The sequence below is a fragment of the Harpia harpyja genome, chromosome 11, assembly GCF_026419915.1.
Source record: "Harpia harpyja isolate bHarHar1 chromosome 11, bHarHar1 primary haplotype, whole genome shotgun sequence".
NCBI lineage: Eukaryota > Metazoa > Chordata > Aves > Accipitriformes > Accipitridae > Harpia > Harpia harpyja.
The window spans coordinates 5,068,205-5,083,337 of record NC_068950.1 but is presented as its reverse complement, the minus strand read 5'-3'; the positions used below and the strand labels follow the sequence as shown (position 1 = coordinate 5,083,337).

Genomic DNA, 15,133 nt, shown 5'->3' with positions numbered 1-15,133 from the left:
ATGGGTTTGGTGCTGGGGAAACAAAGGCTTTTGTTAGAGCAAGTCGGAGCCCCATCCAGCTCAGAGGGTGGTGTGGTGCTGGAGTTTGGAGGGGATTGGGGGCTGTATAGGAGGATGGCAAACTGAGTTCCCCCTCCATTTGCATATTCTGCAGGCACCTGGTACCATCTGTGATGGTGGTGATAACTCAGTGGTGACAACTGAGCTGTGTCTGTTCAACCCAAGGGCTCTGGCAGTGTCTGCACTGCAGCCCAGAGCCCCTCTGTGGTTGCATTCCCAGTTTGAAGGCTGTAGAGGGGCTCATGTTCCAGAGCGTGGCTGGCAGCCCCTCTGAGCACGCACCCATGGGGCTGGCTGTGGGTGGGCACCCAATAGCATTGTGCAGCTGTGGGAAGTCTTGGCCCATTTCCATAATGAGTGTTGATGGGTTTAGGCCCACATATTGGCTGCATAATGAATGAGGGAGCCAGGGGAGCAGTGCCCTGTCTGCAGGCACTGGAAGAGGTGATGGGAACTAGAAACATGAGTAACTAACTCAAAAAAAGAAAAGATTTGTGTTTTGGATGGAAATGTGTACTAGAGAAGGGTGAACGTGTGTTGGCTGGGGTTTCTGGGACAAATTGGAGAAGTCAGAGCCCAGAAATGAGAGAGAAGGGACAGTTGGTTCGTGCATATAATGTTCCAGGTATTAATAGCAGCAAGATGAAATGGGTCCTTCTGGGGGGGTGGATCCTGCGTGTTCCTTCATGTGCATGATCCGTCTGACTTTATAAGCTAAGCACTTTAGGTAGGGCCTAGAGAAGCAGGTCTTGAGCAGGTAAGGTAAAGGGAGGAACCAGTGAGGTCGCAGTAGATCTGCCTGTTTGAGAGAGAGTAGTCTTTTGGATGAACCCCTCGAAAAGTTTCCTTTCTCAGTCCACAGCAACTCTGTAGCCACCTTTTTGGCTGTAGCCACTCCTGTGGTGTTCCTGTTGGTCCTGGCCTTCTGATCCCATGCAAAATACACACAGGTGGGGAATAAGGGAAGATGAGAAACAACCTTTGGAACATGCCTTTCTGATGTGGAGGTTGGTGGCAAACCAGACTGAGTCCTTAAGCCACAAAGCTGTCATGGTGCTTAATACAGGGTTGTGAGTCTGATCCTCAGCGTGAGGGGTGGAGGAGTGAAAAGATCCTGAACAGTTTGTGGCGTGACCAGGAATGGCATGTAGGTCTCCGGCCCCTCTGTTCTGAAGCTTATCCCTCCCTGCAAGCCAGCAGACCTGGGTATTTGTCTACATCTTAGGAATTTGTCCCAGTTAGTCTCCAGTTAGTTGGGAATTGCCCTTCTTTACCCGGCCTTTTCATCTCTGAGATCATGGGCACTTTGCTTCCCTGTCTAAAATAAGCAGGTTGCTTCTGTACCTTCAAGAGGTTGCAAGGAAAAATGTGTAATGGATTGAGCTGCTTGGTCTTGTAATAGAGGGGGTGGGAAGATAAATGCCTCATGGATTGCTCCTTGCTTCTCTGAAGATGCTGCTGATGCTTGTACGTAAGCTGATGGGTATTGTTGTGCCACAGAGCATCCCTCTGCCCCAGTTACTCTGCAGGAAGGATTAATTGCACAGTGCTACTCTTTCTTCCCCATGGTCTGGGCTGTGGGTCCTGCCTGTGGTCCTGGAAGGCTGTCCCAGTTGGGTGACTGTCCCAGCTGGGGTGGAGAGCTGGGAGCAGTGTACGTAAGCCAGGGTGGCAGCGAGCCAGCTCCTGTGTGACTATGCAGTAGGGAAGTGATTCTGGCATCTCAGCACAAGGAGTTTGACAGCTCTTTGGGGAGAGGTTTCCCTGTGAAACACCCCTGGAAGCTTTCCCTTACCTCCTGCTCTTCTTCCCCCCCCCCCCCCCCCCCCCCCCCCCCCCCCAATTCTTCAGGTTTGGCAGTCATTTGAGAGGAAATGTGTGGGGCTTCGAGCAGCCTGGGGAAGAAGGCAGAGGGGGAAATGGTGTTTGCTTGAATGTGGGACAGCTCAGCTTGGCAGAGTTGCAGCTCTGCAACCCAGAAATGGAAACAGCCCTTGTCACCAGTGGGAATGACACCCGCCTCTGCCTACCCTGTGCTGGGGCTCTCCAGGGCGAAGGGCCTGCTCCGGAGTGAAGTGACTGGGCTGGGACAGAGCAGAGCTGGTATTGTTCCCCCATTCTGTGCGACCCTAGGGGAGTTGGGGAAGTTGCAATTAGCTGTAGTTTGGTGCTTGAAGAGATAACTGGATCCAGGCACCCTTTTTTCCCCTGCCTTGTCTTGCAAAAGGCTACCCCAGATCTGTTGGTGCAGCTGCTTCCTAACCTGGTTCTGTCAAGAAGATATGGGTTAAGGGAAAAAAAAATTCCTACTATTAGAAGTGCTTATGCCAACCCAGATCCTGCTAACAGAAAAGGGTTTGGTAGTGATACACATGACAGGAGGCCAAGCAGATCTCTGCAGAGTGACAGTCCCCAGATGGGCCGAGGAGTGGGGGAACCCTGCTGTCACACGCATCTCGCTGTTGCGGTGCACAAGCCTTTGGCAGCCGGGCTGGATATACGCTTTGAATCTGCTGAGTTGGAGTGGCTCGTTAGTAACCCCTTCTGGAAACCCCTTCTAGCTGAAGGCCCCAAAGTGCTCAACTTGCCCCCGTTTCCTGCGGGATGAGTAACTGTCCCAGATCTTGGAGGTGGGAGATGAAACAGGCTGTGGTTTTTGTTCTTCCAGTGCTGCGTGGCTCTCATCTCTCCCGCTTCCTCCCCTGCCCTGTTCCTCAAGCAGAGTTGGGAAAAAGCCCTGTTATTTGAGGTACCGGGCAAATCTGTATTACAGCATTCAGCCATGAGAAGTGTTGATGAAGATGACTGGGAAAAACTGTCTGGTTTTGCAAAGCCACCCAGATGGGCTTTGCGCTCTCCTGGCAGGAGCTGGTTGCTTTGCAGCACAGAGTTCCCAGCCCTGTCCCTCATGGGGGCAGCAGGGCTGCCCCAAGCTGTCTGGCCGATGGCCAGCATCTTCTCCTCCTGGCTTAGGCTGCACTGCTGAGCTTTCGGATCCCCTGCGAGTGCTCCCAGTGCCTCCCTGGCTCTGCACCGAGTTTTCTGGGTGGTGTAGCACAGCTCACCCTCCCTTCCCAGTTGTCAGGGATGGGAGCCCCTCCTTTCCCCCACTGCTAACCTGGTGAGAGTCGTGGAATGGCAGAGTCGGGGAGGAAGCAGGAGATAAATGCCTGCTGGTGTCCCTCTGTATCCTCCTGACAGAAGGTCAATGACTCTTTAAGAGGTGGTGGCTGCCCAGGGTAGCACTGGTGAGGAGGAGGAGGGAAGCGCTGGCTGCAGGCGTCTGCTCCACCCACCTACTGGAAATGTGAACCAGGAGACAAATCTGAAACCAATCTGGCAATTTCTGCAGCCAGGCCTCTGACCTGCTCCTAGTGCCGAGCGGGTGCTGCACGAGGCCGGGTTACTGCCCTGGCCTGGAGAAGGTACCTGTGGTCAGGGCCACCTTCTGCGCAGGTGACCTTAGAGGGCACAGCAGCCTCCAGGGACCGGGCTTTTCTCCCTCTTCTGCCACTGCTTTCTGTGCGACATTAGGCAGTTATGTGCCTCGGTTCCCTCTTCTGTAATGATGCTTCCTTGGTAAAGTACTTTGAGCCAGCTGCTGAAAGGAGTAGTGTAAGAGCCAGGGGGCATTTATCATTTGCATCAGCTGTCTGGAAAACCCCTGGATCTTGTGGCTAGGGACATCGGGATGATAAGATGGCTGATGCTGCTGCTTGGGTTCTTGCCCAGCTTGCTGGGAGGGAAGGAGTTATGTGCCCAGCCCCTGGAGCCATATGGCATGGATGCCAGTGCAGGGTAGTGGATGGGGTCTCTTCTGGGGTGTCCCACCTGGCATGACAGATGTGGTCAGGGGTGTCAAGTACAAACTTTGAAATGGCAGTGTCCACACCTGGTATCACCTAGAGCTCCCTGGTGGCCTGGACTCTGGTGGGACAGAGCAGGTAACAAGAGAGGGGGTTTTCTTATGCGTGGCCGCTTGGAAAGCTGCAGTTCAGAGAAAAGAAGAAAGTCCACTGTGGACTTGCAGCGTGACTCTGGTTTGGGCAGCAGGGATGTCCTGCCCTCCGGAAATGGTGGCTTCCATCTTTGGAGGGCAGGAGAAGAGTGAGCATCACCTGCTGTCAGAGCAGGTTTGCGGCCTGGCACATAAATTGTCAGGCTGGTGCGATATGCTGATGATAGTCCTGGGGCTCCTTGTCTGCCCTGCTCTGGGGCAGGCTCCAAGGGCACAGCCCCTGTGGGGTGCCAGGAGCCCCTGCTTCCTGTGCCTTGCACACAAGGAGGCCATGCAGATGGCAAGCAGAGGGGGTGCTTTTGCTCATTCTGTGGCTGCTTAGGGGCTGCAGGGAGAGAAAATGGAAGCACTGAGAGCTAGGGTTCTGCTAAACTTTGATTTCCCGCTCATTGGAAGTTGGGAGTGAGCGGGGATGCTCTGGGTTGTTCGGTGATGCTAAGCCAGCTCCAGCCAGCTTCAAGCCATTTGTGTTGTGGGGAGACCTGTGGTGTGAGTGTCTGAGGGCAGCAGTCTGTTCCCAGTCTCCTGTTCCTGAGGTTATTTGGGATCCCATCCGAAGGCTGTGGGGAGGAAAAAGTGCTGAGTGTGTTGCTCTGGTGTCCCGCTCCCCAGGAAGGAGAGCGCCTGGCTTACCCATGCTGGTGTTCAGTCGAGTTCCTCTGTGGGACGGAAATCTCCTCCAGGTGGATGAAAGGTTTTGAGACTGTCACCCAGCTTGGGCTTGGGGAGGAAAGGAAGGGAAGGGAGACACACGCATCCAGGAATTTGCTTTTGTTATAGGAAAGGGATTGGGAAACATCCCTTACGCTTTGGAGAACAGATGTTGAGCCTCTCATCCTAGCTACAGCTGATCCCTTGCAATGCCGGAAGGAAGCACATGCGGGATTCAAGGCTGCGGGATCTCTGAGGACGTCCTCGAAAGGGTTGCATTCTTCCTCTGCTCTTGAATGTCTCCCACCACTTGACAGCACTCCCTCTGAGACAGTGCTTGGATGGCTGCATCTTCCCGTGTCCTCTGCTCCCCTTCTGCTGCTGCCTGGCTCATGGGACACAGCTGTGGTTTGTGCTCTGTAAGCAGAGCTGTGAGGAGCTCTCCCACGGCGCACGGGAGGAGGTCTCACCCCACCGTCTGGTTGGACCCTCTGACTCATGCACACCAAAACACCTCTGCTTGGGCTTTCTCTGGAGCCTCATCCTGCTGTGATGAGGCATGGATCATTCTGTGGGCACCATCCCCCTCGAACAATGCCCACAACACCAGTGCGGTGGCTCCTGCAGAAGAGGAGGGTGGATGAGAGGCAGGGACTGGCAGCGGGAGAGCAGTTCACCCGCAGACTGGCAGTGTGGGAAAGCTGTGCTGTGCTTCACCAGGGAGTCTGTTTGTCTCCACCAGGCTGTCGTACAGAGCAGTCCATAACCTGGGGTGACTTGGGGCTGCAGGGGTGCCACCTTCCTTGGTGCCTGGTTGAGAACTGCTCTCGATCTCCCCATCCGTGGGAACTGATAAAGGAGTTGTGTTGCCGGCAAGCGGGGAGCTGTTGTATCATTCACCAGCTGCACTGATGGGTGTGGGTCTGGGGCTGCCTGCCACGGGCTGGGGGTTGCTCTGCAGTTTGTTGACAAGGGGTGAAGGTGGCACAGCAGTCCCTCCTCAGTCGCCTGGGGTTTTCACTCCCTGGTCAGGGGCCTGTGGTTACATAAACAGGAGGAAGGTTTTGCTGTAGGTCTTTCTCAGTGTGTTGTAGTGGAGGCTGTGGACCCTGCTCTGCCTTCAGTGGAGTGGAGAGAAATGATGGTGCCGTGCACAGCATCATGTGCATGACGAGGCTTTATTGATGGACTGGCCTTGTGGTGACGGTTGGGCTGTCCCATGGCTGGGAGAGCCGGATGCCTTCCCATCTCCCTGCTTTGGTGGGAAGAACTGATTTCACAGATTGGGATTCAGAGATCTCCAGGAGTTTGCTGTTTCAACTGCCCAACTTCCCACTAACATTTAAATACACGTGTGCTCTTGTGCACAACTGCAAATTTGGGGGAGAGAGGGAAAACCTCAAAGTTTATTAACAGCAAGCAGTACAAAGCGGCCCTGATGCCAGGCTGGGAAATAAGCCCATCACAGTGGGGTGGGAAATGGATGGTTGCTTGCCAAAACATCTGCTCTCCTGCTCTGGTGAGGTGTGTTAACAGTGCTGGCTCTGTGCCGTTCTCTGTGGGTCACTGTGGATGCTGGCTCCAGAAGGCGATGAGCAGGTGGGCTCAGGACCGGCTCTCGAGTGGGCACATCGTGGCTTCACAGCTGCTGCAGTGTTTCCCCTCTCTGCTTTGCTGGGCCATTGGCATGCTCCTCTGATGTTTCCTCTCCTGCTGCTGCCTGCTTTTGTACCTGCTGTTCCTCTGGGTTTGCTGACAAAGTCCTCTTGCGGCAGGTTGTCCCTAAACCTTTTCCTTTTGCTGGGCAGGTTCTACAGCCTCTGCCCAGTGGCCTGGCAGGACAGCTCTCCACTGCCGGCTGTTGCTGCAAAGCAAAGGTGCAGCACGTCTCTGGCTGTAGTGGAGGCGGGGAGAAGAGCTTTCCTCTGTTCTGTCTGTGAAACTGACGGCAACTCTTCTTTCATATCCATTCCTGTGCACACTGCCAGATGTGCACCAAGATCCCTTATCAAGAGAAAGGCGAGCAGCACTTTATCTTGTTTTTATGAAAAGTGTTAGCTTTTGAGGGCATAGGAGTATTCAGGGACAGGACTGGGGAAGTAGTGTGCTGGTAGAGATGGTCTTAACCTTATTTCGGGCTGCAGCGGCACAGGAGGAGGTGTTCTAGCCTCAGATGTGAGACGCGAAATGGAAGCAGTTGTTCCAAGCTGCGGGGTGAAAATTATCTATTTGTCTAGAAGCCTTTTTTTTTTTTTTTTTGCCACTGCCTGGTGACTGCGAAGCAGACTGTGAGCTCTGGAGATGGGAGGGAAGGAGGTGGAAGGGTTACTTGCCTTACTCAGAAGCCTGACATCTGAATGCAGTGCTTTCCTGCCTTGTTCTTGGAGCGTGGCCCAGCACAGGTACTGTCACAACTAGGCTGATGATCTGGGTTGTGGTGGTGGTGAATCTGTGTGTTTGTGACAAACATAGGATCATCCCTTCCACAGAAAGGCTTTGCAGGTGCCTTGGGTCCCACTGCTGCTGCCTGCCTCTTGTTGCTGAACCAGCGTTGTTACCTGAAGTTAAACCTGCTCTCGAAACTTCTGTGGTGCTTGGGGGAAGGATGGAAAGGGCACGGCGATGCCTGTTACAGACGTGCTTGTGCAGCTCCCGTTCTGCATCTGCAGGCGCTGCTCAGCTTTTGCAAGTCAGTCGCCCTTCAGCTGGATCCCCATGGTGCTGCAGGCCTGGCAGTCGCTTGGAGCACGTCTGGATCTGTCGTTTTTCGGCCTCCCTTTCTATATTGCGTGCCAGGGCAGTAGAAGGGTGGCTGAGCTGTCACGGTGCTTTTTTTTCCCCACAGCAGAAGCAAAAAATGGTTAAAAAGGATCTGTGTCCAGTGGCAGAGGTTGAAACACAGAATAGGGCTGTCCACCCTGAAGGTGCTTTGGCCTCTGGCTCTGTAGTCTGTGCTTAGTAACTGTTTGAGCAGTAGCTCTCCTTGGGCTTCTCAGACATGGATGCAAATGTGACTCAGTGATTTGGGATACAGACAATCCTTTGGATACCTGCTTACAGACAGATCCTATTTTGTGAGGAGTTACCAGGCATGAAGGCAAACCTCAGGTTTTGCAGTAGGTGAGCATTAGGGACTTGACCTTTCCCAGTGTGTCAGTCAGATCTGGCTGGATTGTTCTGCTCCAGAGCTTCTTGGGATCGATGCTGGCTGTACAGCCGAGTCTCGGGCTTTGTGCTCTGGGCATGGGAGAAGTAAATAGCAATATCGGGTCTTGACTGTAGAAACGAAACCTTTGCAGGCTCTCTCCCAAGATGAGTGCGCTTGTGACAATGAAATTGGTGCAAGGACTGGGCAGGATGGGACTGGTTGGAAAAGAAGCAGGTTCTGCTCTTGCGTCAACCTCGGTAAATGTGTGGAGGGGAGAGCAGGAGCAGGGGAAGGCCTGGGACTGGTAAACAGGTTTTTGCTGGCCAACTGCTGTGGACTTTTGGAAGGCAGCTGGTTCCTTTGCAGCTCTGCCTTGTATCAGCAGCATGGATTTAATTAGTTTCCGGTGTCTAACTGGAGCTTGCTGTGCTGTGGATGTATTGTCTGGTTTAAATAGAAAACCCACTGGCAGAGCCACAAAACCCGGCACATGTGAGGGGCTTGACGGCTGAGACCACTTGTTCAAGTAAGTGACTCCGTGTATGAAATGCCTTATTGAATCCAGCTCTTGTGGTGCCGAGCAGGGGCTTGAAAGGCATCGTCAGCATCTTGGCTGGGGTGCCTGCGCGTGTCCCGTGGAAACCGCTGGAGCATATGGGCTGTGGGAAGGGATGAAGAACTGGGAGTTGGACTCTGACTACTGTCCTGTTAAGGTCTCCCAGCCAGAGACTCGGCTTTGTAATGAACTTCCTTTCTTCCAGTACTACTAACTCTACGTTAGTAAAACCGAAACCACTTCAACATCCTAATTGGCTTTTTTGTGCTGAACTGTTAAGATGTGATAGATTCTGCAGAATTACAGCCTTGGGTAATTTACTTCACCCAGGGGCAGAAGGTGAGCCCATGTCTTTTCTGTTGTTCAGAACCAGGTTTACTGCTCTGGTTACCCATCTGTTACCTATGGCGTCCCTCTTACGGTAATAGCAAGGCTAGTTGCAGTTTCACAGACAGAAATTGCTCCATCTATGAGCAGGAACGCCAAAGCAACACTAGTATGAGCAGTGGGACAGCGGGCTGGAGCTGTAGTTGGGTCATTTGCTGATCTTGCCATCTTTCAGCTGTGTACCAGAACCTCTCCTGGCCCAGCAGCCATGGGAATAGCTGTTGCTGGTCTTGGAGAAGGGATATTGGAGTAGAGAGCAGGTAGAAGATGCCAGTAACATCACAGAGGTGTGACAGCAGGGCTGGATGGGAAGGCAGGCAGGTATCTCTTGCTACCAGACTCCCTCCTGCAACCAGGGGTTTTGCATTCCCAACACCCCACGGTGGTTTGGCATTGCTGCTGTTTCCATGCATTGTGGATCCGGCACAGGGACATGGGAATGGCTTGTGAGATGGTCGTGGCTCAAGAACTGGGAGGTGGATGCCCTGGGACTTAGTTGGGCACAATCGCATGTCACACGAGGGGTAAATCAAGGCATATAGTACAGACCCCTTTTGTGGGGTCTGTAAAGTTAAGCAAAAAGCTGTTTGCCTTCAAGTCTATCTAATAAAGTTTACATTTGTGGCTGATGAGCCCAAAAAGGTGAATAGACTCTTAGGTACTTGGTTCTTGGATGGTTTTGTCTGACTTGTGCTGTGTTTGATCTTTTCCAATCTAGTTTTCAGATCTGGTCTTATTTTAGCATGTATATATTTACTATTATTATTTTTCCTAGAGAAGTATTTTTAGCTTTTTGCTTGGTTCCTGTGCTGCTGCTGAAATTTCCATCGTGGTATTTCCGGCTTCTTGGTAAAGCATAGTTAATATTTTCCATCCAGGTGTAACTGCTTAGGACAGGGATCCAACTAAAAGAGTGAAATTCTGCATTCAGTTGGGAGCAAACTGCATAGCAGCTCACAGCAGTGGAGAGATGCTTCATGAAGTTTTCTTTGTGGCTGCTTTTACTGAGAGATTTAGGAGTTGCCCTAGAAGAGCTGTTGACTCTGCAAGCTTGTTTGTGTTCAAAAACGTTGAGGATCTGGGTTGTTCTGAATTTGAACTGTCCAAAGCACATTGATTTCCATTTCTGCTTATGCAAGCAGGGAGCAAACGTGCATCAAAACAGTCTCACTCCTGTTGGTTAAAGAGGGGCCTGTTTCCTTGTTAGATATTTTCGGGTGCAAAATAATTACTGTTGAACTGCTGCCAGAAAGCTGACTTCGTAAAGCTGACGCTATGTACACGCATCCTTGCCTGCCTGCCCACCCGCTGCCGGGCAGGGAGTTTTCCCCATCCGTGCTGAGCTGTGGTGCGAGTGGTTGAGACTTCAGGGTGAAGTTGTCCGGCTGCTGGTCCAGGGGTGTTCTCTGGCATGTGGCTTGTACAGCTCTTCCGTGCTCCTCTCAAAAAGGAGGCAATTGTTTAAAAATCACAACAGCATAGGGCATTCACACCTTCACGTGAGTTCCAACCAGCTCTTCAGTGTTGCCTTCTGGGCTCCATTGGAAACTGAAAATACTACTACTGGCGGTTTTCCCCCTTTTTTACTACTTATTTAATTTCATTATGTTTACAGAACAGATTTCGGTTTTGTTCTTTTGTGGCTGTTGCGATGCTGGAGCTGGATCAGGGGGATGCTGTGCGTGTTCCAGCCTCAGGAGCACATACAGCTCCTTGGGCAGCAAGAGTCTGGGATGGTTGGGCTGTCCAGCACTAACTGCACTGCTAGTGGTGCTGGAGTTTGAGGAACAGCTGAGATTTTACTTTTAAAGCAGGCTGATGGTTTTGAATATGTCAGCTGGTATCCTCTAAAGATCTCAATGAAATCATGCTTGACTCGTTACTGGTTTTGTGTTGTGAGAACTTGGTGTAGCCGAGTGTTGGTGAGGCCTCTGAGCTGTGAAGTGGGACTCAGCTTCAGTAGAAGCAGTTCTCTGCCACAATGTTGAAACTCTGCTGTTCTTATCATTACGGAGGGAACAGTGTGGCACAAACTTTTTTTTTTTTTTAAATAAATTGAAAATTCATAGTAATACATTAAAAAGCCATATTTGTGTTTGGAAGCTGGGAGAAAATAACTTTGAAGAGATTTGGAGCTTGATCTGTTGTATGTTAAGAGCTGACCCAGAGTGCAGAGCGTCTAAAAAAAAATCTCCTGGGGAAGGGAATAGCCAGTAACAAGAGAACACTTCTAATTTAGAGAAAAGCTTAATAGACATGGTAGCTGGAAGAGGAAGCCAGAAAGAAAAATCCATCTTCTTCACAGCACAGCTAAATTCTGGGGAAAAACCAAATGCTTTATATTTATGATTTTTATTTTTTTTAATCCTGGTGTTTTTGTGGATTGGATGTTTTTTTTGGACATGGCTGAGAGCCACAGATGGATACCGGGGTGAAACGCTGAGATGTTGGGGCTGGCTGATGGTCTGTGCTGGGAGCAGCACAGCTACATGTGGTAAATGCTTTAATCTCTAACAGAGGCTCAACATGTTCCTGCTTCATTTGCTAGAAGTCTTTTTTTTTTTTTTTTTTTTTTTTTGTTCTGTGTGAACTATATAGCTGGAGGTGATGGTGTGTCTGATTATATGCTCTGTTAGTGGGTTGTTTCTGTTTTTTGGTTTTGTTTTTTTTTAATTATGGTGCTCAGCACAGTGTTAGCTGCATCTGACCCCTCTGCTGCACAGGGAGGGCGGGAGCCCGGCCATGGGGCTCAGCCAGTGGCAGAGGCAGGAGGGCACTGGTGAGGCTGAAGGTGCCAGGAGCGCCCTGTGCCCGCTGCTCCAGGGGCTGAGCTGGGCTAAAGCGTGAGGGTGGAGTCCTCATGGACACACCACGTTCTCAGTAAAGAGCTGGGAAGCCAGGAAGGGAGGGGAGGTTTGGAACAAGGATGCTCGGATCATGTTGGATTAAAAGCTTTGCTGCCACAGTTTAGGGGTTTTGTGGGTTTGTTGGGTTTTTTTGTTGGTGGTTGTTTGTTGTTTTTTTTTTTTTCCCCCTGAACACTAGAAGAAATTCTAGTAGAAACATTAGCCTTGGCTTTATTCTTTTTTTTGTTTTGTTTTCAAGAAACAACCTGGATGGGGAAAAAAAAACGCAGCATGTTTTGGACAAACTGCCCTTGCAGATTTCCTAATTGTAAACTTTGTGGGGCCAAAAGTGAAGCCACGCTGTGGTGTCTCTTTGCTGGAGGGGGACATCAGCCGCAACCATTCCCATGTCGAAGGGGAAACTGTGCTTCAAACATTCCTGGTGCAGTGACCATGGTGATAGGACTGCATCTGCCGTGTAATCGATGACTCAGTTTGATAGCACTGTAGAGACATGAACTGATGTCCATGTTTGTGCGATGAGGGATGCAGCGGCTTGTAAGGAAGCAGTCGGGGAGATGGGCTGTAGGCCTTCAGACAAGGGCTGCTCTTTGGGATGAGCAGGCTGGTGGGCTTGACGTGAGGATCCAAAAAGTAGATTTGTGATGGTTGGATATTCCCCACTGCTAAGGCTGATGACCTCATGTGTGGGCAGCAGGAGTGCAGGTATGGTGGGTGGATTTCATGGGATGGTGTTGCTGTTCAGTGGGGGAGTTTCTTCAGTCAGTTACTGGGTTCTTGTCTTTTCCCTGAAGGATGCCTTGGAGGAGGCAGGGGGAAGGTTGCTGAGCTCTCAGCACTGTTCAAAAGCTGAGAGAGAGCCAAGCATCTCCCAGGGGACCTCAAATGGACAAGGCAGATGTGGGGGAGTTGTTATCCCAGTGTAATGGCTGGGATGTGAAGGGCCAGGAAGTCAGTACATGCCCAAATCACTAGGGAGGCGGTGGCAGAGCTGAGAGCTCTCAAATCCCGGCCCTGAACTTGAACTGCGAGGCTCCCCCACCTCTCGAAACGTGCTGCACTGTTACGCCTGGGTTCCCCAGTGGCTCTGCATCAGCAGTTAAGTAACAAACTATTTAACAAGAGCTTCCTGTTGTGCTGACACCAACATGAACGTACAAAGGAGGAAACGGAGTAAACAGAGCTGGGCTGGCTCCCGCCTCACTGTAAGCTGGGAAAAGCACTGGGAGATTGCGAGGAGGCCTGGACACCATCTCTGCTTAACCTGACTCTGCTGGGGTTGGGGAATGATGTTCTTGTGGCTGCAGTTAGCAGAAACTGCACAGGCATTGTGCACTGATGGGAAAGCAGCTGCTTTCAGGACTTCCTGATTTTTAAGGGATTCCCCGGGACAGATAAAGGCCCTTTCACCCCCTGCCCTGTGGCTCCGACTCCTCTGCAGGGCCTGTCCCCTGTGAGATGCAGCCAGCCCTCCATCCTGACAGGGTTGGCACAACTCTCCTGTGCTGTGGCAAGCGAGATGCTCACATCCAGAACTCCCTTCTCTGCTGGGTGCCTCAAGATCCTCTAAGTACTTGATTCCTCAAGAAAGGAGGAGATAGGGAGGAAATTGGACCAGAACAAGTCAATCTGCCTTTGCCATAAGGAATGTCCTGCTGCCCTGCTAGGTTTGCTTGGGTCTCCTGTAACCGGAGCTGTAGCTGGTGGAGGTGCAAGGCAGAGTGAGCTCTGAGTGCTGCACAGCCCTGCTGCCTCTTCAGCCCACAGAGGAAACTTCCCTGGGTGGGGGTTAGGATGGGTTTTCTTCAAACAGCAAGGTTTCCCTCTTCCTCCTGGGGAAACAGCTGATGCAGCTGGGGACAGCTCACCCCATGGACTTGTGTCCAAGCTTCTTTGGCATGTCTGCTCTGGGAAGGAGCTGTGGTGAGCTGCTGTGTCCGGCTTGGAGGAGAGGTGTGTGTCTCGGAGTGGAGGAAGCTCAGGAGATCCCTCTGGAGCCTGGCAGCACAAGGCAGGGAGAGGAGCTTACACTTCCAGCTTACGACCTGCCTGTTGTGCCTGTTGCCCAAGCAAAAGGCTGCTGCAAACTGCCCAAGTCCAAGTCTTGGACTCTTCATTTAAAAAAAAAAAATAAACAACAAACCAAACAAAAACCCCCTCCTACCAATTGTTTCCTCAAAAAATCTACCCAGCATGGATTTTTCTCATAAATGTTAAGACTTGAGTCGCAGGGAGCTTGGCAGCATGCTCTGGAGTATGGTGCCATCTCTCCGAGGTAGAAGCAGGAGCAGGCTTATCGCGGTGTCTGATGCGGCTGTCTCAAACCGGGCTTTCTCCAGTGGCACTGACGTGTGTGTGCACAGAGAGAAAAGGGAAGGAAAGCGCCCTGGGGAGCAGGTTCCTGGTACTGCTGCGGGGCTGGGAGTGAGTCACCCCCCAGCTTTACAGCTCTGTGTCGGTTATGGAAGACAGGAGTTTTGAGCCTGTGAAGTTAAATTGGTGCAGAAGGTGTGTGAATGCTCCCACCTCAGTGTAAAGGTGGCCTAGTTCCAGTTTGCTTGTATTTTGTTCTTAAACATCAATTAAATAACAGTGGGTCAAGCTGGGTCTTTACACATGTGTATGCATGTGCTTGCTCTTGCTCCAGTACAGGTTGTCTGGTTGTACTAGTCACATTGGCTGTCTTGCAAGAGATGCTAGCATTGGGCTTGGACAAATATTGTTTGAACACAAAATTTCCAGATGAGAAGTAGTTGCATTATTTTTACATCTTGGAAAATAATGTGATAGCTGTATGGACAGGCATTTCCTTGAAGCTTTTGGGTTTTGAAAGAGCAGAGGTGAGGAGCTTCAGCCCAGAGGGACAACCCCAGCCAGCTCGGCGGAGCACAGGACACTGCAGACCCAGTGAGACAGGTTTCTGCACTGGAACATTCCTTTCCTCTCAGTCCAGAGCAAATTTAGTGGGAGAAAGTAACTTTATGGCCAGCTTCTGTCCTTTGGAGCAGCTGGAATAGCCTTTGTCCACAAGTTGTTCCTCCAGCCTGCGTTGGTAAAGTTGTTCCTCCGAGCCACAGGCGGGCATGGGAACAGCGGCTCTGTGGAGGATGCAGGTGTGGGCCCAAACCTCCATCTCGTGAGGACCTTTCGTACCACTACAGTTCACAGCATCAGGCTGGAATAAGTTTGGTTGGGTTTTTTTTCCCCTCCTTCAACATCTGTTTCTCATTCTGTAGCTGCTCACACCCCAGGTGAGTTGTTCCCCTCCTGAGTCTGCTCGACCTGGAAGGCCCCTAATCAGAGCCATGGATGAGTAGCAAGAGTTGTCCTGCTTGTCTTGGGTCTCTGGAGGCCTCATGTAGGGTGTGGGGTGGATGGAGAGGGCCCCAGCAGCACTGTGATGGAGCCTGGAGGCTGGTCTCCATAGCGCTCGTGCATCTGCACGC

The 15,133-nt window shown here is 51.5% G+C and overlaps 2 protein-coding genes across 5 annotated transcripts in view; one reads left to right on the top strand and one right to left on the bottom strand.

The window, feature by feature from the left end:
- Positions 1–15,133, top strand: part of CSNK1G2 (casein kinase 1 gamma 2) — a 46,333-nt gene that overhangs the window by 8,588 nt on the left and 22,612 nt on the right. The gene's annotated exons all lie outside the window — the stretch shown is intronic.
- The window catches only part of MKNK2 (MAPK interacting serine/threonine kinase 2), a 78,146-nt gene continuing 69,332 nt past the window's right edge, over positions 6,320–15,133 (bottom strand). The window contains exon 14 of the mRNA XM_052801102.1: positions 6,320–6,470. Coding sequence (XP_052657062.1) covers positions 6,335–6,470 — 136 coding nt within the window. The 3' untranslated portion in view covers positions 6,320–6,334. The remainder of the gene's footprint in view (positions 6,471–15,133) is intronic.